The following is a 23496-nucleotide window of genomic DNA, read 5'->3' on the forward strand; positions in this document are numbered from 1 at the left end:
TCCACACTGCATGATAAAAGGCCTCCAAGTCATAGTTTAATACACAAAAGTTGACCACAAGAATTTTCATTTGCTTTCATTTCCCGGCTGGAAGGTCTGCAGCAGCGTCTCACGTTGCAAACATGCTGTAAAGTCATAACCTGTTATTGTGTGAGAGTGCGTTTCGCAGCCTCTTGGCGTAGCCCTCGTTGATCCATCTCGCCTGCATGGCCGCCCGGACGCTGGGTCTCTTCTCGGGGTCCGGCTCCAGGAGAGACATCACAAACGTTGCGGCACCTGCGGGATGGAGGTGGAGATTTTAAGGATGAAGAATCCTCACGACATCATAACTTGAGTGCAGACGTCTGCCAAGACCAAACAATCTTAATCATCGGACAAATCACGACGAGTCGCGTAATACAGTCCCACTCCGGTACTGTAGGTGGCGGTAATGCACATTACAAAGCTGCTGACAACATCGCTGCCTCACTTGGCCCCAATGCAAGCAGACTGCAACAGCAAATTGTGAACCAACCATGCACCTTTATCCAGATCAGCACCGAAACTTCAAGAAAGTTTTGTGAAAATCAGAAGTGTATCAGAGTGATACATCATCTCGCTGAGACCTGTGCTGACGTCGTCGGGGATGCTGTTGATGTCGCCGGTGACCATCTTGTGGTGCAGATGTTTGATGTTGAACGGCTCCACGGTGAAGGGCAGCGTCCCAGTCAGCATGGCAAACATGCTCACGCCTCTGTCCGCATATGCGCACCCACACGCACACACACACACACACACACACACACACACACACACACGCAGACCACTGTATTAGTACAAGTAATGAGTACCACTGTAATGAGACCCAATAGAAGAACTGAAATGGTGTTGGGTGTTGTGTCAGAGATGTGAAAGCGTTTCCCTTACATGGACCAGACGTCCACCTTGGGTCCGTACTTCCTGTGGGCGAGCAGCTCGGGGGCGGCGTAGGCGGGGCTTCCGCACTGAGTGGTGAGCAGCTCAGAGGACAAAGACTCCGCCTTCAGGGTGTTGCTCAGGCCAAAGTCTGTGTGGGAAAGCGTGTCATGTGAACATGTTCCGATCCATTTGAACTCAAAAGTGCCCCAGTGGTGGGGCTTCCCGTACGTACCGACGATCTTGATGTTGTTGTGCTCGTCCAGCAGGAAGTTCTCAATCTTTAAATCTCTACCAGGCAGAAAAAGAAGCTTTTATATTGGAAGGGACGTGGAAATAATGCAGAAAAACACTTTTTCTTTTTGGCTGTTCTGGCACAAACGGTGCCTCATGAATTCTGCCCAGCAACAACTGGCCACATGCCACCATAACTACCATTGCTGAATATGTTTATAATTAAATCTAAATGTTTTTATGTTGCATTGGAAAGATATATACTGTACATATGTTGTTTTTTATTTATTTATTTATGATTATTATTTTAAACTGAATTTTCCTTTGAGGATTACAATTTTTATCATTAAAAGTAGAAATGCAAAATAGCTTTTTTTTCAAACCGATAGTGATAACTTTCTGCTTCTCAAGGCCGATGTGGTACCGATAACCCATAACTTTTTTGTATCGACTTTTTAAATGTAGTTTTAAGTGTAGTTTGTGCACACCTGGAAGTAAGAAGGACTGGACCAGATTAGGATTTGACCAACTGTACCTATTGATTTGTCCTAATCAGATATCATGACATTACTACTACCACATCACTACTATCAGGAGAACCAGAGGTCAGAGCGGGAGGAGCCACCTGGCGTGGCCCAGCAAACTACACTATATTCGGGCACACGCTCCGAGCAGCTGGTGTGCCTCTCCGGAGGCCAGGAGAACCAGAGTACAGAGCAGAGGGAGCCACCTGCTGTGGCCCAGCAAGGTGCACTGTATTCGGGCACACGCTCCAAGCAGCTGGTGTGACGCCACGGAGGTCTCTGGCAAACCTTTTGCACTTTTCAAACACCCTGGCACAATAAGACCCAGGCGTCACAGCTTTGCTAGCGTTTCAGGTGGCGGATAAGCTTCTTTGTGTGCTCCTCGTCGTGGAGCATTTGGTCTTCCTCTGAAAGTGAAGGTTTGTTTACAAGTGAGCTCAGGGGAAGTTATGACAACGTCACAGGCAGGAAAAAAAAAGGAACACTTCATTTGCTCACCGGCACAGTACGGGTAATCTCGCCTCATTGGTGCGTTTGTTTAAATGATCAATTATCGGAGCTATTTCTAATGTTATTGGATTTATCAGTGTAGCGTCATACTTCCCTCATATCGGCCCTATAATGATCAGTCTGATAATTATTGTGCACCCCTAATTAAAGGTAATGAAATGAAAATGATGTCATAAAAATGCATAGAAAAGGTTTAGATTCCTGAAAAACATCTTAAAGTGTCTCTGAGGTGAGCAGGCGAAATGAAAATGTGCGGCTGAGTGGGTGATCCCGCCTGGAAATCATCTGCGTTCCCTTCAAGTGCCTTCATCCAAACAGCAGATGCCCAAAAATCCAAACAGGAGCCATCGGACAAAGCCAGACTGAGGACAGAGGAAAGCATTAAGAATCAGAAATTAGAAAACGTTTGTGGTAAACGTGGGAGGGGGGGGCACTGATGTTCCACTGATTTCATTTGGATCATCATCATCATCTGTCTGCGTGCGTGTGGGAGAGGAAGGTGCACTGGAGAGCGTCGGCGTTGAGGGACTTCATTAGAGAGGAAGTCTATGATGTCGTGATGATGTGTGAATCATGGCGCCGGCCGGCGCTGCGTGATGAGGTCATTGCCTGGTAATCACATTCCCACCTTCTGAGGAGCCAAGCGAAGCCCACTGCTGTGTTTGTGTGTGTGTGTCTCACACCTTCCACTCCCACACCACATCCACATTCTGCAGCACTTTCCTTCTCTGTGGCCTGTTAATATCCTGTCAACTCCTTTGTGTGCGCACGTACGTGCACAGTGCATGTGTGTTACACTGACGGACACACAACTTTGCACAATACGTGTTATTACCGTCATGTCGATTATTGTCCTTGTTCAATAGCACCAGAATGAGGGGTTCCTAATATTTGGGCCCCCTGAGTGGCCAAATGATGAGGAACCACTCTGCAAACCCCAAGAACAACAGTAAAAAAAACAAAACATAAAAAAGTATCTCAGGGCATTCAATCGATCGCAACTGGACTGCTCAGGTTGTCTAAGATGTCGCCTCTCATCCGAGCAGGCTTCATCAGTTCATGCGCAAAGACTAGGTAGGACACACACCAGTCGGACTAGATAGGACAGCTCTAGTCTAGTTCATGCTCAAAGACTCGGTGGGACACACACCAGTCAGACTAGATAGGACAGCTTTGGTCTAGTTCATGCTCAAAGACTAGGTGGGACACACACCAGTCAGACTAGATAGGACAACTCTAGTCTAGTTCATGCTCAAAGACTAAGTGGGACAAACACTAGTCAGACTAGATAGGACAGCTTTGGTCTAGTTCATGCTCCAAGACTAGGTGGGACACACACCAGTCAGACTAGATAGGACAGCTCTAGTCTAGTTCATGCTCAAAGACTAGGTGGGACACACACCAGTCAGACTAGATAGGACAGCTCTAGTCTAGTTCATGCTCAAAGACTAGGTGGGACACACACCAGTCAGACTAGATAGGACAGCTTTGGTCTAGTTCATGCTCAAAGACTAGGTGGGACAAACACTAGTCAGACTAGATAGGACAGCTTTGGTATAGTTCATTCTCAAAGACTAGGTGGGACAAACACTAGTCAGACTAGATAGGACAGCTCTAGTCTAGTTCATGCTCAAAGACTAGGTGAGACACACACCAGTCAGACCAGATAGGACAGCTTTGGTCTAGGTCATGCTCAAAGACTAGGTGGGACACACATCAGTCAGACTAGATAGGACAGCTCTAGTCTAGTTCATGCTCAAAGACTAAGTGGGACACACACCAGTCAGACCAGATAGGACAACTTTGGTCTAGTTCATGCTCAAAGACTAGGTGGGACAAACACCAGTCAGACTAGATAGGACAGCTCTAGTCTAGTTCATGCTCAAAGACTAGGTGGGACACACACCAGTCAGACTAGATAGGACAGCTTTGGTTTAGTTCATGCTCAAAGACTAGTTGGGACAAACACTAGTCAGACTAGATAGGACAGCTCTAGTCTAGTTCATGCTCAAAGACTAGGTGGGACACACACCAGTCAGTGTCCTCCTCATTCAGGGAACGAACAGCCTGAATTAGGTGGTCCGTGTCCAGGCGAGGGAAAACTTGGTCCAATGGTTTTCCTCTTCATAGAGGTCTATTGAGCTACTCTTTGGCTGGTCCCTTCCCAGGACCTGCTTGTCATGGGTGACCCTGCCAGGGTCATGAAGGACAATTTTCAACACAATTCTAAATTGTACAGGTAACCAGCGCAGTGATGCTAGTACGGGTGAAATATGATCTCTTCTTCTGGTTCTGGTTAAGACTCGTGCAGCAGTATTTTGGACCAACTGAAGAGTCTTCTTAGGGTAACTTACTAACAGAGAGTTACAATAATCCCACCTGGAGGCCACAAAAGCATGAACAAACCTTTCGGCATCTGGTCGTGCCAGGAAATTTCTGATTTTTTGAATGTTTCGTTGATGAAAAAATGCTGTTGTTTGGGAACTAAAGGAAAGGTCCTGGTCAACGATGATGACAAGATTCCTGACTATGCTATCGGGGTGAGTGCAAGACCATCTAGGATAATGTTCTAGGATAATGTTCTAATCTCTGTATTAGAATTTGGTGATCGATTACATCGAATGCTGCTGTAAGATTGAATAAAAATAGCACTGAGCCTTTTTAACCCTTCCTGTTTCCTGCATCACAGCCACTGAAGCGCATTTGAACTTGATGAGCTCATTTAGTGGAGTGCTGATGTTTAACACAGAAGCTGCAGAAAGCGCAGAGAGGAGGAAACCAGAAGGAAGCATCAGCCGAGTATGTGTGTGTGTGTGTATGTGTGTGTGCACGTGCACACTCTTACCTGTGCACAATGCCGTGCTTGTGCAGGTGCTCCACCGCCGAGAGAATTTGCCGGGCGTAGCGGCGCACCTCCCTCTCCTGCAGCCTCTTCCTCTCGCAGATGCGGTCCATCAGGTCCCCCCCGGCGCACATCTCCATCACCATGTAGAAGCTGTTCTCCGTCTCCAGAGTCTAATGTACACACACACACACACACACACACACACACACCGTGTCAGGAAGCATGCTGGGAAGATGGAGCTCAGGCCACAGGAGAACCAGGTGAGCATTACTATCAACAAGGGTTTACTTCTTTTTACACTTACTAAGATTACATTTTAAAAAATCATAAAGCTTTTTTCATGCTTGAACAGATGATTTCTATTCATGATGTACATAAGGTATGAGATTGTAGAACATATTAGCGGTTGTGCAGTCAAAGATAAAAGTAGAAGCCTTTTACCTCCAGCAGGACGACAATGTGAGGGTGTCGGATCATCTGATGGACGTGAGGTTCTCTTTTCATGTTCTTTTGCACATAAGCGTCCTGGCGGGCTTTCTTCTTGTCAATCACCTTGATGGCCACCTGGACACGTGCACACGTTAGGGTTGTGAAGGATAAAATAATGTGACTGAATGTCCGGTTTGACAAGCGAGAGATGCGACTGCATGGGTATCAGCATCCCGGATGGGTAAGAATCAACCTTAAATCCTTACATGAATGGATTGTAGAGACATGCACCGGGTATCGCAAGACTAGCAACCGCTTGATAGTCCGTCTCTTAAACAACGTGACAGCGAAAGGAGTGTAACGCATGCTCCGTAGCTTAGCATGACTGAAGACCAGAATGGACTTAAATAGCATTAGCAGCGCGATAGCTAGTCACTGGGAAAGATGTTCAACACATCAGCAAAACATACGTACAATATATAACTATAACTTTACATACATTTGATGTAGTTATTTACATATTTTACATATTTGCATATGTGAAAATACTGTAAGAACGCCACTTTTATACAAACTTTTATACTTTATTTTGTAATGTAAGATTCATGTCTAAATTAACAAACGTAACCGTAGAATTGTATCGTATCAAATGGTTGTGTGCTCTGGTTTTTGAATGATATCGTAACCTGTGTATCTAGATGCGTATGGAATCGTAAACCACAAAGAGATTTACATCCCTTGCACACGTGCACACAAATACGCTGAACACAACTTCATATTCACATGACAACATGGAGAAGTGCGTCCTTGCTCTGGATTAGAAGATCACACTCATAGTCTGCGATATTAGCAGATGCCATCTTCGGCTAGTCGGCCACTTTCATATTTACATTTTTTACTGCTAAAAAATGTTATATTTAATATAGAAAACAGCCTTTGTGCTGTTTTTTGTGTTTGCAGAGGTGAACAAATCATACATTCAAGCTGCCCAATCACAGCCTTTGGGGGTGCACGTCATGCTCGGCAAAAGGGTTTGCAGGCAGGTGGCAGAGCGAGGCGGCGTAGTCTACGCTGCCGCCTCCACGCAGGAGCAAAATCCAGGTTTCAGAGACTGAGCTCAAAACTGAAACCGGAAAAATGTAACAAAATGCATACCTGGCGAGCTGGGAAGCGCGCATGCGTATTGAAGGGAAAAATGTGTCAATGTTGGCAGGTCTGCGTGACAAATAAATAAATAAAAATAAATAAATAGCTTCCATCCTAAAGAAAAGAGCTAAAACTGGAAGATAAAAACTGTAAACTGCGAATCTACAAGTTTTAGAACAAAAAGGACCTAATTTCCTCTTAACGCTTTGCTTGTCGCCATGGCAACCATGTCCCAAACATTCCAACTGGGATTTTGTTTGCTGTCATTTAGCTGCATGAGCCCGCAGTAAAAATAAACAAACACTTTTGGATTGTATTAGGTGTGCCTAATGAAGTGACCAGTCTCTGTGTGTGTGTGTGTGTGTGTGTGTGCGTGCGTGTGTGTTGTTATGAGCACAGACAGACCTTCTCTCCCGTGCCGAGGTGGAGCCCCTCCATCACCTTGGCGAAGGAGCCCTTGTTGATCATCTTGCCCACCAGGTAGGAGCCCACACGCTTGGAGTGTGGGAAACATTGCAGCAGCTCCCGGGGGGGCGCCAGCAGGGGGACGCGGCCCGGCAGCGACGCTCCTCCGCCTTTTTCATCCTCTGTGGTCTTCTTCCCCGCCAAGGAGGGCTTCACAGCGGCGGCCGGCATCGGGACCCCATGCGGCAACCCCACTCAAACGGGGCGAGGGCAGGGGTCAAAGGTGGATGCGGTCTCTCCCCGCTAAGGAGAGATCCAAAGCTGTGGTCAGTCTGCTTGGTGTTCTCATAGAAACTTTGAGCTGCTGGTGGATCATTAACTCTTCTTTCTTGGCTCGCCTTCAATGATGACCATGACATTCTACACCATAATTACCCCCCCCACACACACACACACACACACACACACACACACACACACCCAAAGCAATCCCTCCCTCACTGTCTCTTCTGAAGCGCTTAGTCACAGTTACACAGGAACCAGTCCACTTCCTTTCACACCTGATGTTCACATCACACATTCTACACCCTGGAACCTCACGTTTCCTTTTTCATTGCAAAAGGAACGATGGAATGAATGGATGGGTTTTGACTGACTGACTGAATGAATGAATGGATGAATGCATGAATGAATGAATGAATGCACGAATGAATGAATGAATGGATGGATGAATGGATGACTGCATGAATGAATGAATGCACAAATGAATGAATGAATGAATGGATGGATGGATGGATGGATGGATGAATGAGTGCACGAATGAATGAATGAATGAATGGATGGATGGCTGAATGGATTAATTCTAAAAGGTCTGACGAAAAGCAAAATGTACAAAAAGCGAAGCAATTTCTCCCAAACGAAATCATGCAAATCCAATCAATCCCTTCCAGATTAGGAAAAATATGAAGACAAATGTCATTTTACAGAGAATAATGATATTTTTATACGCAGAAAACCACGCCAAATCATTCAAAATGAGGGATGAGATGGATACATGAATATTTCACATAACTTTTACTTCATTGAAGACTGGTGAATGATGAGGAGCGGAGAGGGAGGAGTGAAGTTCTCTCTGGAGTTCAATCGTGTTTCTCACCTTCTGCATCAAAATGCTGCCACCTGCAACTCTCCTTGGCCCCATGGTGGGTAATTTAGCAGTTGCACTCTATAAAAAATGCACGGATGCATGTTTGACATGGAACCTTACAGCACAGGGCAAATGGAGTTTGTTACGTGCAATATTGTACCACGAGACAATGTACGAAAACCAAAGCAATATTTGGGGGAAATTTATTTGTCAAAAAAGGTATTGTACAAAAACTGGGGCATTTGAAAACCAAGGTATAACTGTTATCCAAAAGTACGTCATAAGTTTCTATAAAACCTTGTACAAGGGTGGGGCTCTACTTTTAAAAAGCAACAACATTTTAGTGCATATTAGCATTTGACATGATTGTGGTGGAGGAGTTTGCGTGTCCCGACCATCCTAGCAGCTAAGTTGTCGGGGGGGATCAGCCATGACAAACAGGTAACAGGTGAGGGACTCAGCAGACCCCTATGAAGAGAAAAATCATTGGAACAAGTTTCCCTCGCCCGGACGCGGGTCAGCAGGGCCCCCCTCCTCGGCTGCAGTGGCAGTGGTATGCTGTGGCATATTAGTGACGTTGTTTCATGTTTCATTCATGGAGACGTTTGTTCCTTTCAGCTTCCTTCCTTGTTTCAGCAGTGCAGCCTTGAATTTCCTGTTAGTGAACTTGACGATGGTGTTCCTGCCATGCAGCGGGATGGGTACAAGTGTCAATAGTTTGGATGCCTACGTCCACCTCCTTAGCTTGCAAAAAGTGACTTGTTGCTCCGTTGAGGTGATATCCATTTCGTCTGGTTCGTCCTTATTGGCCACTGCCCTGGCAAAGGACCTAGGCTTGACCCGAAGCCCCGTCACGACCACATCATTCATTCGTCTGTGTAGGCTCTCAGTCGTACAGGAGTTGTCCATCGAGGAAAAGGCTTCTTGAGACGTCATCTGTACGTGGATGACACCTTTGTCATAATCAAAAAACAAGAAATTCAGTCTTTCACAGATCACATCAATGCGGTGGACACCAATATCAAATTTACTCGCGAGGACACTAAAGAAAACCAACTAGCCTTCTTAGACTGCAAGGTAATTATAGGAAAGGACAGACAGCTACTTACAGAGGTCTTTAGAAAGGCCACACACACTGACCAATACCTGCTTTTTGAATCAAACCATCCACTACAACATAAACTAGGGGTTATTAGGACCCTCCAACATAGAGCGGAACAAATACCAACTAGTGCTGAGGGAAAGAAAAAGGAGACACAACATGTCCAGAGAGCGCTCTCAACCTGTGGGTACCCACGGTGGGCTTTTAACAAATGTCAAAAGAAGAGAGTAGGGAAAGAAACCCAAAAGCCCACAGAAGCTAAAAGGAGAGGAGTGGTAGTCCCTTATGTAGCGGGGGTCTCCGAAAAACTCCAGAGGATCTTATGGCAACACAAAATTCCTACCTATTTCAAACCAGTAAATACCCTGAGACAAAAATTAGTGCATCCTAAAGACAAGGCTCCAAACCAGAAACAGAGCAATGTGGTCTATTCCATCCACTGTAAAGATGAGGAATGCAAAGAGCACTACATTGGGGAAACTAAGCAAATGCTCCAAAAAAGGCTTTATCAACATCGCAGGGACAATGCTAGTGGTCCTCAATCAGCAGTACATCTACACCTGAAAGCTACCAATCACTCTTTTCAGGACAGCGAGGTAAAGATTTTGGCCAAAGAAAACAGATGGTTTGAAAGAGGAGTAAAGGAAGCTATTTTTGTCAAACAACAGAACCCATCATTGAATCGGAATGGTGGTTTGAGGTTCAATTTGGACCCTGTGTTCAGCAGGTTACTGAGACCAAAACCCACAGCTCTTAGTCTTGCAAATGAGGTGAAGGCAGGGCCGAGCCAGAACAATAGATGCTAACAAGCCAGTATCAGAGTCGTTCATACCCAATTCAGGGAGCGACACTTCCCTTTTATCGTAGGTGTGAATAACAGGATAGGATTATACCACTGTAAAGATGAGGAATGCAGGCTTAGTGTAACGAACCAATAGGAGGAGGGTGTTGGCACACCAATTCCGCCCACTCTTACTGTATTTAAGGCCTAAGCTACCAGCACTTATTAGTTTGCTGACGAAGCTCTTCGGATGAGGAGCGAAACGTCCGACACCTTCTACACAGAAGTACAGATGACGTCTCAAGAAGCCTTTTCCTCGATCATTCATTCGTGTGTTCTGATCCATGTCATCTATGGAGGTTTTCAGTTGCTCGATGATTTCATCTTTTTCTTCAGTCTCTTTTTTGTGAGTGGTTCTCCGTGCTGCATTCATTTCCTGTGACTCTTTGTTCTCCACTCTCAGACTTTGAACTTCATCCGTCAAGTCCTGGACCTTCTTCATTCAGGAGCCCGTGTTTTGTTGCAAGGGGTCCAGCATCTTTACCTTCTCCTCCGTGTGCTCCAGCCTCTCAAGCTTGTCAAGTTTCAGTAGTTTTTGCGCTATGGTATCTTCTTGCTTTCCTGTGATCTCTTGCTACTTGTACAAAACCTGCACCTTCCATGCTTATAACCGAAACCGGAGCGCTTGGACCCGAACTGCTCGAGCCACCATCAAATCCTCTTCTTTTCGCTTTTATTTTGGCAAGCAGCACCGTCTCGCTGTGTTGCCAATTAGCTGTTAGCTTGTTTTACACTGCCTTCGTTGTTTAATATTCGATGTAACAGCGAGTTTGTGTCTCTCGCCAGTCCTTGTTACAGCCGGAGATATCTCCTCAAAAACACTCCAAGGTACTTTAAGAGTCCCGCTTCGTGAGCAGCCGTCGACACAAAGCCGCGGCGAGCCTGATGGCTTGCCTGATGGCTTGCCTGTAACGGGTGTCGGCTCCTACTATTCGTTTGTTTTGGTGAGTTCAGTCCTCTCGCTGGTCCGAATTAAGGCAGAGATGTCAGCACTCACGTCTAGAGTTGTAATCACAAGCTATGGTCAGGAATAATCCCAAAAAGTTGAAAACTCCGATAATAAAAAGCGGAGGTCTTTCCGTGAGCGTCCTTTCCGTACAACAGGAAGTGACGAGAGGGCTGTAATAAAAATGCTGTTCGTAATAAACATCCCCTCCAACTTTTACCATCGTGAGACAAATATGCTCAATGACTTATGGGTAATTATTTGCTATGTCAAAGACGTTTTGCTTGATGGCGGCCATGTTTGTCAACCAATCTTGCTCAAATTTGTCACGCAGGTGCTCGCCAGTCCCCTAAAGGTGTGTTCCTAATTTTGTGGCGATTTGGCTAAACACCCAAAAGTTGCAGTGGTTGTGTTATGTAGAGCATTGAGCTGTGTGAGTCCGACTTACGGGGGTCAAACTTTGGGGTTTAATAACCACCATGTGGTGCATTTCCCATACAAATAACAGCAGAGCAACGTAGTACAGGTTCATATTTTTGCACACGTTCACCCTTTAGTTGACATGATCAACAACATCAAATAGTGGAAACACACTCGCACCTGCCATCCTACTTGGGCACAGTCTGTGTGTGTGTGTGTGCGTGTGTGTGTGTGTGGCTCAGATTGCAGTGTGTCGTCCTCACTGAGCTTCGAGGCTTCTATCCGCTATGCAACATGACACACGCACGCACGCACGCACGCACGCACGCACGCACGCACGCACGCACGCACGCACGCACGCACGCACGCACGCACGCACGCACGCACGCACGCACACACCGTAGTCTCTTATTCTGTGTGATGTGGTCTACTCTGATTGGTTACTCAAGCAGAAAACATCATTAAGAGCCAGCCTATTTCATTCTTTTTAGTTTGTCAGTTGCAATGCCTGCTTTTTAATTGGCTGATGGGGCAGCTGACATTGAGCCCCATGAAGTCTGCTTAGCAACAAACAAGTTGCAGTTGCAGTCTTGCACACGTTTACACTTGATGGCTACCACTAGATGATTACATGCTTGACCTTGTAAGGGTCAAAGGAGGACGACAAGGGCTCGGAGGATGTCCCATACTTCATAAAGACCTGGACAGGAAGTGAGTGAACAACTACTCTACTACAAGAAGCTGATTAAGTGAAGTTTTTTAGTGTGCGCCTGTTTAAATATATAAACACCCTCCATGATGCAATTCATCATCACAGCAACTCATTCCACACACCAAACCATAGTCGTCATCTTCATATATCGTTGTGTAATTACTTTTCTGTGTGTGTGTGTGTGTAGGACTTGGCAAGCGGCTCGGCCGGCGGCGGTCACATGAAATGAGAGGAGAAAAACCTTCTCTGCTTCCTGCCCGCACACGAATGGATCCCGGGCAGCCATCAGGGGCGTAGTGTAACACCAAATAACTCCACCAAACCACACGAGCACAGAACACCCCAGCGTCTAGCCCTGCTTCTGTCCTTCCTTCCCGTCCACGTGATGAGATGAACATGTCACCTGACGCGCTCAAACTCATTTCTGATCAAAGCAGAAGAAAAAGAGGAGCTTTGATGATGCTGACTGTGACAAAAACCCATCTCATGTCATAATGGCAACAATGTTTTTTGTCTGAATGTTTTCCTCTTGTCGTTTGTTCTTCAATCACGTGGCACTGTCCCTGCCGCCCTCTAGTGGACGCAGCACAACGGTGCAGTAAAAGAGCAATAAAAGAGGAACGTGAAAGAGGAGGTGAGGAAGTGAATAAGGAAATGATTAAGTGCACTTAATGATGCCGCTGGAGAGAGAGAGAACACTTAACACTTGGGTCACGAGACGATACACAAGATTGGGTCTACGAGAACGAGACGAGATGTTGACATTACTGTTAAGAAAAGTACAATGAAAAAAGACAATATATTGCAACCCTCTAATGTAATTTCTACTATGTAACACTCTTCCACGCTCTGTGTGTATGCCAGCGGCCCCGCCTGCACCCACCGCGACAAAGAGACTGTATGACTGACAAAAGGGCCGTTTTTGGGAGGCAAGAGACGAGGAAAACAACATATTGAGGCCAACAAAATGATTAAATGACAGAAGACATCATTTCCGTTGGTTTTGTTGACAGGACAACATTTATGTTTAAAGTGCTCATGGCCACAAAACACGTTAGTCTCGTTATTTCCGCCGTGAAAAACAACATTGGAAGGCATATTTCGCGCGTTAGATGTTGAATGTTTAAATATTTGTCATTTTTTATCATCTCCGTCACCTCTTCCTGGTGTGGGGGAGGCGGAGCAAGCGACGTCAGGTCCCAACAGCCCCACCCGGAACTTATGCTTCACTACAACGCATTGTTTGATATTGTCCTCCACTTTTTGGTGAATTGCTGTTGTTTTTTATTTACATATTATTTTTTAAATTATGCCTGCTTGTTGTGTCGAAGGCGTTTGCTGGAACACTCGAGATTGAGTAAAGCTTGGCCACATTTCTGAAAGACACCATCGGCAGACTTAGCGGGACAAAGGTTACTGTCCCGCAGATGGAAACAAAAAGTAAAAAACCCACAAGACGTCGGGCCGTGGAAAAGCCTGCCAAGGTGACAGTAGGTCAACCTACATTTATTCTACTAATATTCTCCATAGTAGCCATTCCAAAATGAATGAATGAATGAATAAATGAATGTTGACTGACTGAATGAATAGATGAATGAATGAATGAATGTTGACTGACTGAATGAATGAATAGATGAATGAATGAATGAATGAATTTTGACTGAATGAATCAATGAATAGATGAATGAATGAATGAATTAATTTTGACTGACTGACTGAATGAATAGATGAATGAATGAATGAATTTTGACTGACTGAATGAATAGATGAATGAATGAATGTTGACTGACTGACTGAATGAATAGATGAATGAATGAATGAATGTTGACTGACTGAATGAATGAATAGATGAATGAATGAATGAATTTTGACTGACTGACTGAATGAATAGATGAATGAATGAATAGATGAATGAATGAATGAATGAATGGCTGGCCGACTGAATTCCAAAAAATCTGACCAAAAGCAAAATGTACAAAAAGCGAAGTGATTTCTCCCAAAGGAAATCATGCAAATCCAATCAATCCCTTCCAGTAACAGAAACATATGAAGACAAAATGACAAATGTCATTTTACACCAAATCATCCCCAATGAGGGGTGAAGTGGACACATGAATATTTAACAGAAGTTTACCTCACTGAAGCCTGGCGCCAATTCCTGTCTGGCTTGTCTGCTTGAGGGTCGCTGGTCTGTGATTGCAGCGTCTACTGCCAATCTTAGAATAATAATATCGGCTTTCATGGCAAAATGCTTGCTAAAGAACAACGGTTGTCTGTGGGCTTCAGCTCCGTGCAGCGTGCAAAGAGCTAGCTGATGGCCGTCAGTGGCTATCACTGCCAGTAAAACGCATTATACTTTTTGGACTAGATCTATTCTAGGAATCTTAGAACAATAGTAGGGGCTTTCATTCCAGGGCTAGATAAGCACCGATCTGGTCTTTTATTTTGTGTCACTTACTGACAGTCAAAGAAAACACACTTGTGGCCCTTTTTGTGTGTGTGTGTGTGTGTGCGTTATATCACAGTGATCACAACACAATATCAGTGAATGGTATTATTGTCTTATTGTTGTCAGTATGTCACTTTCTTGGCTTTGGGTGGGTGCATGTGTTTGAATCTGGTTCCCGGAACCTCGTCAGTCCGTGATGGCGCGGCCAAGATGGCGTCGGATCAGAAAGCTCGCCACTTCATTTCACTCCTTTTTCATAATTGTTTTATTTATCTGTGACAGACGTGTGATAAAAATGTTTTATTAAGTGAGTACTTTCATTTTCTTATTGGTTTTTTCAACCTTTTTTGGTGTCGTGACCACTTTAAAGTTGCTGCTTTGTGTTGCACGAGCAACGACAGTATTGCATCATAATACAACTTCCTGACTTACTTATAGCAGGCACTTCATTAGGTACACCTGCACGGCCTCACTTGTGAGTTGTGGGTCACTAGGTGTTGTTCCAGAACTTCCCTCCTGACAGCAGTGTGCGGGGCGGAGAGACCCGAAGAAGTGAGGAAAAAGAAGCGGAACCAGCAAAAGCAAAACAAGCATTATTGCTAATGTAGACCGTGTGTGAGCACACATGTGCGCATTGTGCGTGCGTGTGTGCGTGCGTGCGTGTGTGTGCGTGTGTGTGAGTGCTGCCTGCTGTGCCGCTCCCAAATTGAAAGGTGAAAGAAACGTGTTGGAAGGTGATGACAAGAGTGAAGTGAACCAGTCATTTCCTGGCGGCCCGACCCAGATGTGTCTCTCTCACACACACACACACACACACCTACACACACACACCTACACACACACACACACACACGCACGCAGAGCTCACAAATCTGCAGCACATTTTGCTTTAATAAGTATGGGATGGGGGCGGGGTCTGTGGCCGTGTGTGTGTGTGTGTGTGTGTGTGCGCACAAATGTTTGTGTTTGCTTGTGGGCGTGGTTGAGGACTGTAATTGGATTTTTCACTGCAGAGGATGAAGGACGCAGAGTGGGAGGAGCCTCGGCCACGCCTCCTGTCACTGCACACACGCACACAGGCGCGCACACGCATACACACACGCGCGCGCGCGCACACACACACGACCACTTCCTCCAGCAGGCTTTTTAAACAATAACAAAGAAAATATGCACTTCCGTAAGGCCATGAAATGTCATGATTAGCGATGATTGATAGTTGATGATTGATGATCCTTGGATAACCCAATTATCAAACATCCAAAGCAGAATGAGCTTGTAAGATTTGACAATAAAAGAATCTCACCAGAGTACAGTTCAGAGAGCAGTATTCTTTTTCTTTGGCTTTTTCAAGTAGCTGATACACAGGAAGTTCCAAGCTGTAGGATAAGCTAAGGATAAAATGTGACCTCAAACATTGCCTGTGCTTGGACTAGCGGCATAAAACTGAGGTATGGCTAGCAGCCTGCTAGTAAGACTAGCGGCGTAAACCGGAGGTATAGCTAGCAGCTAGTTAATAAGACCACTGGCATAAAACTGAGGTATAGCTAGCAGGGTGCTAGTAAGACTAGCGGCGTAAACCGGAGGTATAGCTAGCAGCTAGTCAAAAAGACCACTGACATAAAACTGAGGTATAGCTAGCAGCCTGCTAGTAAGACTAGCGGGGTAACCCGGAGGTATAGCTAGCAGCTAGTTAATAAGACCACTGGCATAAAACTGAGGTATAGCTAGCAGCCTGCTAGTAAGACTAGCGGCGTAAACCGGAGGTATAGCTAGCAGCTAGTTAATAAGACCACTGACATAAAACTGAGGTATAGCTAGCAGCCTGCTAGTAAGACTAGCGGCATAAAACGGAGGTATAGCTAGCAGCTAGCCACAAGGACTAGCGGCATAAAATGTAGGTTGTTTGGCAGAAGCCTTCAAGTATTTGAGTGTTCTGCTGCCAGCGTGTGGCGGCTTGTGGCGTCCGTTTGGGGCATGAAAGTCTACTTTGTGAACTTTGTGCTGCCACCAGAAGAGTCGCTGCTTGTTGGGGCCGAGAGGAATGGCGCTATTGACACGTCGACGGGTCTGCAGTGCCGTGTGCTTAATTGCTTTGGCTTGTGTGCGCGTGTGAACATAACGACGCTACGTTTCTTCTTGCCAGCGTTTTAAGAAGGGAGCGTTTGTAAAAAAAAAAAAAAAAAAAAAAAAAAAAAAACACCAACGCCAAACATCCCCCCTCACTTCCTGCGCTCACCTCCTTTGTGGCAGAATGGACCAAAGTCGTCCTTGCCTTCTTGTCTTTATGTAAGTTGTGTAATGTTGTCACAAATGCTTGCCAATGAAGTGCTAAGTGTTGCTTTTATGGGGAGGAAACATACTGAACAGTGAGTGTGTGTGTTTTCTCATGCCTGCGACACACGCACACACGCACACACACACTAATAGTGCAACACATGAAGGCTAATGACCTACTGAGAATAACCTGAAGGGGCATCCCGTCAATCAACAACTTGTAACTCCTTACATATTCAGCCTGCGTGTGCATGTGTGTGTGTTTATTTGCGTGTGAGTTATAAAAACAAAAAGTCTGGTCCCAATTGTTCCAATTGCATTGCTAGCAGTAAAGCTAGGTCAGGATGCTACGCTCATGCAGGCAAGTAGCGATGGCAAACATCAAATTCAGCGCCTGAACACGATTTGATTTTTAAAGTAAAGCATTCGTACGGGTGATATTTATGGTGTTGAAAAGCACAACTAAATACGCTCTATGTGCACGCCGCATGTGCTGTATTGCGTTTAGTGACTGCGAGCCGTACTTGGTGCCACGTCGTACACGTCACGTGTGCGTGGATGTCCGTTTTTGTGGCCACCTTGAAACTGACTTTTTCGCAGTTTGGAGGCGGGACCCGCCAGAAGCACAGAGCTGCCTGGGATTGCTTGATTTCCAGGAAACGCCGTCCCCATGATCGACACCGACAGCGAGCTAGCTACCTGCGCCATCGTCAAAGCAGAGGAGCGGGAGTGGGGTAAGGGTGTTTATTAGGGATGTCGAGCTCTTTGTGATGCATGATTCGATTCCCATCTTGATACAGGTTCTAATACAATTCAAAAACGATCTATTTTAAAAAACAGAATGATTCGATAGGATTTGATACCATGTACAAACCATACGTTTGGATTTGATATGATTCTACAGGAACAATGTTGATGTAGACACAATATTCAGTTAGAAATCACACCGTTTTGCATGTTTAAGCTGTTTGTTGGGCGGTCCTTGAACGCACCATCTAACTTTGTCCCACACTGCACAGATAGACTACTATACTGTATTTTTACCCTTTTTCTTTCACCTCACATTTGCTCCCAAATGCTGATACTATGAGGGAATGCGTAAAGGTTGTCCAGGCTGGTACTGGTGGATGGTGGCTCTGTATTCATTTAGTGCTTTTAATTGGATGTTGTACATAATCCATAATAAATAAGAGCAATGAATTGCTAGAATTGCTACTATTTGCATCCATTCAGGTATTCAGTCATGCTAAGCTATGGAGCATGCGTGGCGATCCTTTCGCCGGCAGCCCAGGGTCTCACGTTGTTTAAGAGACGGACTGTCAAGTGGTTGCTACTCTTGTGATAGCCGAACCGGAAGGTTGGTGGTTCGATCCTCGCTCCCTTCTGCCCACTCACTGTGGGTGTGTCCCTGGGCGAGACACTTCACCCACTTTTCCTCCAGTGCTGCCCACACTGGTGTATGAATGCAAGTGAACTTTTGATGGTGGTTGGAGAGGCCGCAGGTGTGAATTGGCAGCTGCCTATTTCAGTGGTCCACGGTACCAGGCCGCACAGAAAGAAAAAATTATTTCCATGATTTCATTTTTTTTAATGTTTTATTTTGAAAAGTGGCTGTTACATCCGTCTCACTTGACGCACGTCCATTGTGGGTGTGCTAACTTTCTCCCGCCGCACAGATAGACTACTACTGTATTTTTACCATTTTTCTTTCACCTCATATTTGGTGTCAAATGCTGATACTATGTGGGAATGATAAAGGTAAGTTTTGATGACTTATTGAGCGCTAATGTGCACATTTGTCTCAAGTTAATTCATGCTAGCACACTGCCTTTTACCACACACTCAAACAGCCATGTAATCATCTCTTGAACTGGTGGATGGTGGGTCGCCATTCATTTTGTGCTTTTAATTTGATGTTACTCATGTCTTAGTTTTACACAATACATAATAAATAAGATAAATTAGATCGCTATAATGTACGAACCCCCCCCACTGGTCCGCGGGAGATTTGTGGGAACACAAGCCGGTCCGTGGGGACCACTGGTCTATTTGACTACCGTCAATTTCTGTCAGACTACCCCAGGGCAGCTGTGACTACAGACGTAGATTACCACCAGCAATGTGTGACTGAGGAGTGAATGAATAATGGCTGCTTTGGGTGCCTTGAAAAGCGCTATACCAAATGTAATCTATTATTATTATTATTGCTGTGATGCGGACTTCCCGTACATCCTGGTGAGATGGAATCTAATCGTGCTTCTCACCTTCTGCGTTAAACTGCTGCCACTTGCTTGGGCCCGTGGCGGGTTATTTAGCAGTCACAGTGCGTCAGCAACGTGTCGCGTGCTTTGTTTGGGTGCTCCGTTTAGCAGAACCATTCACACTATTGTACCAAAAGGGAGGCTAAATTTGGACCCAAACCAGTGGCTGTGTTTTCCGTGTCACACCACAAGTTTGTAAACAATCCTGCTCAGGGTGGAACAAGAACACTATTGATTTACAGACCCGTGCGTGTGTAGCGTGCGCAAATGTCAATTCAACGACAGTTATTGGTGTGAAATTAAACAACGCAGGCAAAGCTGGCAGCCAAGTGTCATCTTTTCTCTTTTCCGTGGGGTGGTGCTTGCATGAGCAGGGCGGAGCGGAGGAGGAAGAGGAGTGACAAGCGTTACGTCGCGTCACTTACTGCACGGCTGCTTTGCGGAACGTAAAGCAGATGTTGAGCAGGATGGCGCTCTTCCTCCTGCACAGACAGGAAATGGAATTAGAGCAGATTATATTCACACACCTCACTCACTCTCACACCTTTCTTGTGACACGTCTCGTAAAACGCCACCGTGCGCTACGGACGAGTGTTGGCTGCTAGTAAAGTGCGTTGGCCTTCATTACTGTGTGTGCGTGTGCGTGTTTGACCGCCTCTGCGTTAATTGGCTGTGTGTGTGTGTGTGTGTGTGTGTGTTCATTAAGCATGTGTTATGTTGTTAATAGCACACCTCGTAGGCTGGCAAAGTCAGGTCGTTAAAGTGGCGCACAACTGTGCTTGTGTGCACCGCACTCCCCAAAGACAGGCCTCTGTGTGTGTGTGTGTGTGTGTGTGTGTGTGTGTGTGTGCGTGTGTGCGTGCATGCGTGTACAAAAACATGCAAGCCGAGTCCACATGTATTTTAAAAATGATATTTTTGCCCCATTGCAGCCAGAATTGTTCTTTTTGACAATAAGAAGACATTTGCAGGCTGCTAAGAAGGTAGCAAAGCAATGGGCGGTGCTCTACCCGCCACCGAGGAAGGCCTTTTCAGCCAATCACAAGCTGGAAGAAAGTCATTCCAAGAAAAGGCAGAACAAGAACAAGAACAAAGTACAATAACCAATAGTTCATAAAAAGCAAACAAAATCATTTTAAAAAATGTCTCACGTAAAAGAATAATTTAATTATTTTTTGTTCAAATCATAAAATAACGACCGTAAATAAAAGAGAAATAATACAAATAAAGATAAACGCAAGAAAAAAATCTGCTTTTTCTCCTGAAAAGTTGAAGAAAGTAAAAGATTGTAAAAAAATAAAATACAATTAATGTGGACAAACCTGATTCCACATGGTGTCCTTCTGCTGCATCACTCCATAACAGTCCTACTTTACAATAATAATCACCATCATTATTGTTATTATGATATTTGATTTCATATGTGTTAAACTACACCTACCCTGGACTTGAATTGTAATATACGCTGGACCCCTGCACACTTGCAACCCCCAGCTTTGCACATTTGGTCAGACAATTAATAAATTGCATTTTAGTTCTCCAAAAACAGGCCGTTTTTTTCCACAGAAAACACGTCTCATTCACATGGAGTCAGATGGGGAGCCACAAGCAGGAACACATATTGATGAGAAATGGAGAAAGGAAACGTTATTTAAACGGTACGTTTAGCTTCAAATGTAACACACTTGGGAAAGAGTTAGGCACCAAAAACAATGCGCTTGTTTTTGTTTTTGTACAATGTGATTTTGATTGTTTTTGGCAGCTAACTGTTTCCCGAGTACATTAGCGCGTGTGTGAGGGTATAAACCACAGGGATTAACTAAAATGTTATGAAACTTTATGAAAGGAAGTACATTTACTTGTATTCATTTACAGAGCAGACTTTACACGTTCCAATATGGCGGCGATGCTGCCGTATCGCAGCAGTGGACAAGCCCGCTCGATGCGGCGTCCATCTGTGTCTGTGGACATCGCTGTCTCGTGCTAAAGCGCAGAACTACAACGCTCAACTTCCCACCAAGCAATTCTTCTTAAAGGGCCAGGCTCGGCACAAACAAAATCTGCGTAACAGGAAGTCCGTGGAAGGTGAACAGTGACGGAGCGAGGGAACACTGTAATACAAATACAATGTACAGCCCACACTTTTTAATGTTTATGTCTTTATGCTTCACAGATCATATTTTTCTGTTGAGCACTGAGATGGCGCGCTTTGTTTGGCAGTCCTTGAACACACCATAGCTATGTGCTGTGACTGTCGTATCGATCATCTTACATCTTACGTTATCATCCACGCGTAATGAATTACATCTGCTACTTCCAATGTGTTTCATATGTGTTGCAAGTGAACAATGGTAGGAGGATTTGGGGGGGGAGGAGTGAGCCGTTTCTGAGGGCGTCTCAATTGCTCGCATTTTTTCGCCATTTTCTGGTGAGTCTGGAAGAGAACACCCGCAAAAAGCGAGGATCTACTGGACTCATCATTTGTTCCAAATGTGCTAGTAGAAAATAAGGTGCAAGCAATATCATAGTAATACAACACGTGCAAAAAGTCAAGTATTAGTATCTACAGTATCGTAGTGGAAGCAGTGAGATCTTTCCAAAGCTACGTCAGCGTCTATTGAAGGTTTTTCGGGAGTTTTACACACAAGGCATTTAATAAGTGTCATAAATGCTTTCCCAGAATGGACGCAGCTGGTGGCAACGCTGCGGTGTGGAATATTTGAAAAGTTATGTATGTGAAAGGTTTTTGGATTGCAGTATTAGTATTGCAGTAATTGCGTGTGGAAAGTGGCATCTCTGCTGGATTTTCTTCATTTTTCACTTCAGACCACAAAGCGGCCGGGCTCCAACGCTGGAAACCAGAACCCCCCACCACCCCCCCAACCCCCATGTGAGTGTGGGGGTATTTTCTACAGTGTAAAACTTGCTGCTGGCGCAAGCAAAAAAACACACGTCGTGCATGGGAACATATAACTTTTTACAGCGTGTTAATGAAGGCGGATGGAGCTCGTCTTTAATTTAGCCACACTTTTTTACGTTGGCAATCCTGCATTTGGCGCTAAATGTCTGGCCTTTCTTGTGGTGCCTGCTGGCCCGACTTGCCGTGCTAATGTGCTAATCTGCTGTTTAGTCCAACCAGATGGGCCTCGCCCCTCCTAAACACGGGAGGTGGAAGCAGGAAGTTACCTGTGCAGATCTACAACACCACATGCACCAAAGTATTGGGATTAGATGAGCTCCATATTGCTTATCCAATATGCTGATATCAACCAACACCAATTCCCTCAAACTAGTGTCATGTATTGAAGACATGATGCTTCTTTTGTTACTGTGATGCCAGTACTACTACTACTACTACTACTACTACTACTACTACTGTGATGCATTCCAAATAGGGGTGCATGATAATTATCGGACAGATATGAGGGAATTATGATGTCATATCAATAAATCCGATAACATTAAAAAGAGTTATGATAACCAATAATTTTAAAAAACGCTCCAATGAGACGAGATCCGTATTGTGCAAGTGAACAAATCAAGCGCTCCTTTTTTCTCCTGCATGTGACGTTAACGTTAACGTTAACGTTAATGGCATGTTGTAACTTCCCCTAAGCTCGCTTGTAAACAAACATTCACTTTAAGAGGAAGACATTTTGCTTGCTAGTTGGACTAAATGCTCTGCGATGAGGGGAAAAAAAAATAAACATCGAGCACACAAAAAGATCATTATCAGCCACCTGAAACGCCAGCGGCGTTTGAAAAGTGCAAAAGGTTTGCCAGAGACCTCCGTGGCGTCACACCAGCAGCTCGGAGCGTGTGCCCGAATACAGTGCACCTTTTTGGGCCACAGCAGGTGGCTCCCTCCGCTCTATACTCTGGTTCTCCTGATAGTAGTGATGTGGTAGTAGTAATGTCATGATATCTGATTAGGACAAATCAACAGGTACAGTTGGTCAAATCCTAATTCCTTCCAGTCCTTCTTACCTGCAGGTGTGCACAAACTACACGTAAATCTAAATAAATCGGTTATCGCTACCATATCGTTCTTGAGAAGCAGAAAGTTATCGGCATCAGAAAATAAAAAAAGATATCGTGCATCACTAATTTCAAATGAAAGCAATGTTTGTGCAAAATACAACATACTGCAATATGCAATACAAGTTGTGGAAAAAGTGGCATAATTGTTTCAAACATTTTGTTGGATCAAAATGGTCATTCAAAAAAACTATTTCCAATCGTCAATTACCGTAATTTCCGATGTATAAGCCGCAACTGCTAAATTTAGAGGAAAAAACAGATTTGTTCTTATATAAGCCGCACCGGTGTATAAGCCGCGCGTATCCGCGTCATAAAG

At 44.8% G+C, this 23496-nt stretch overlaps 1 protein-coding gene across 5 annotated transcripts in view; it reads right to left on the reverse strand.

Annotated features, from left to right (window-relative positions):
- The window catches only part of LOC129171903 (hormonally up-regulated neu tumor-associated kinase), a 140708-nt gene that overhangs the window by 6958 nt on the left and 110254 nt on the right, over window positions 1-23496 (reverse strand). For all 5 annotated transcript variants that reach the window (XM_054760997.1, XM_054760998.1, XM_054760999.1 and 2 more), the window contains 7 exons: window positions 6988-7290; window positions 5449-5571; window positions 5008-5177; window positions 1130-1185; window positions 907-1045; window positions 606-733; window positions 141-276 (listed from right to left, as the gene is read on the reverse strand). In XM_054760997.1, coding sequence (XP_054616972.1) covers window positions 141-276; window positions 606-733; window positions 907-1045; window positions 1130-1185; window positions 5008-5177; window positions 5449-5571; window positions 6988-7218 — 983 coding nt within the window. In that variant the 5' untranslated portion in view covers window positions 7219-7290. The remainder of the gene's footprint in view (window positions 1-140; window positions 277-605; window positions 734-906; window positions 1046-1129; window positions 1186-5007; window positions 5178-5448; window positions 5572-6987; window positions 7291-23496) is intronic.

This window comes from Dunckerocampus dactyliophorus, chromosome 19 (genome assembly GCF_027744805.1).
Source record: "Dunckerocampus dactyliophorus isolate RoL2022-P2 chromosome 19, RoL_Ddac_1.1, whole genome shotgun sequence".
Lineage (NCBI taxonomy): Eukaryota > Metazoa > Chordata > Actinopteri > Syngnathiformes > Syngnathidae > Dunckerocampus > Dunckerocampus dactyliophorus.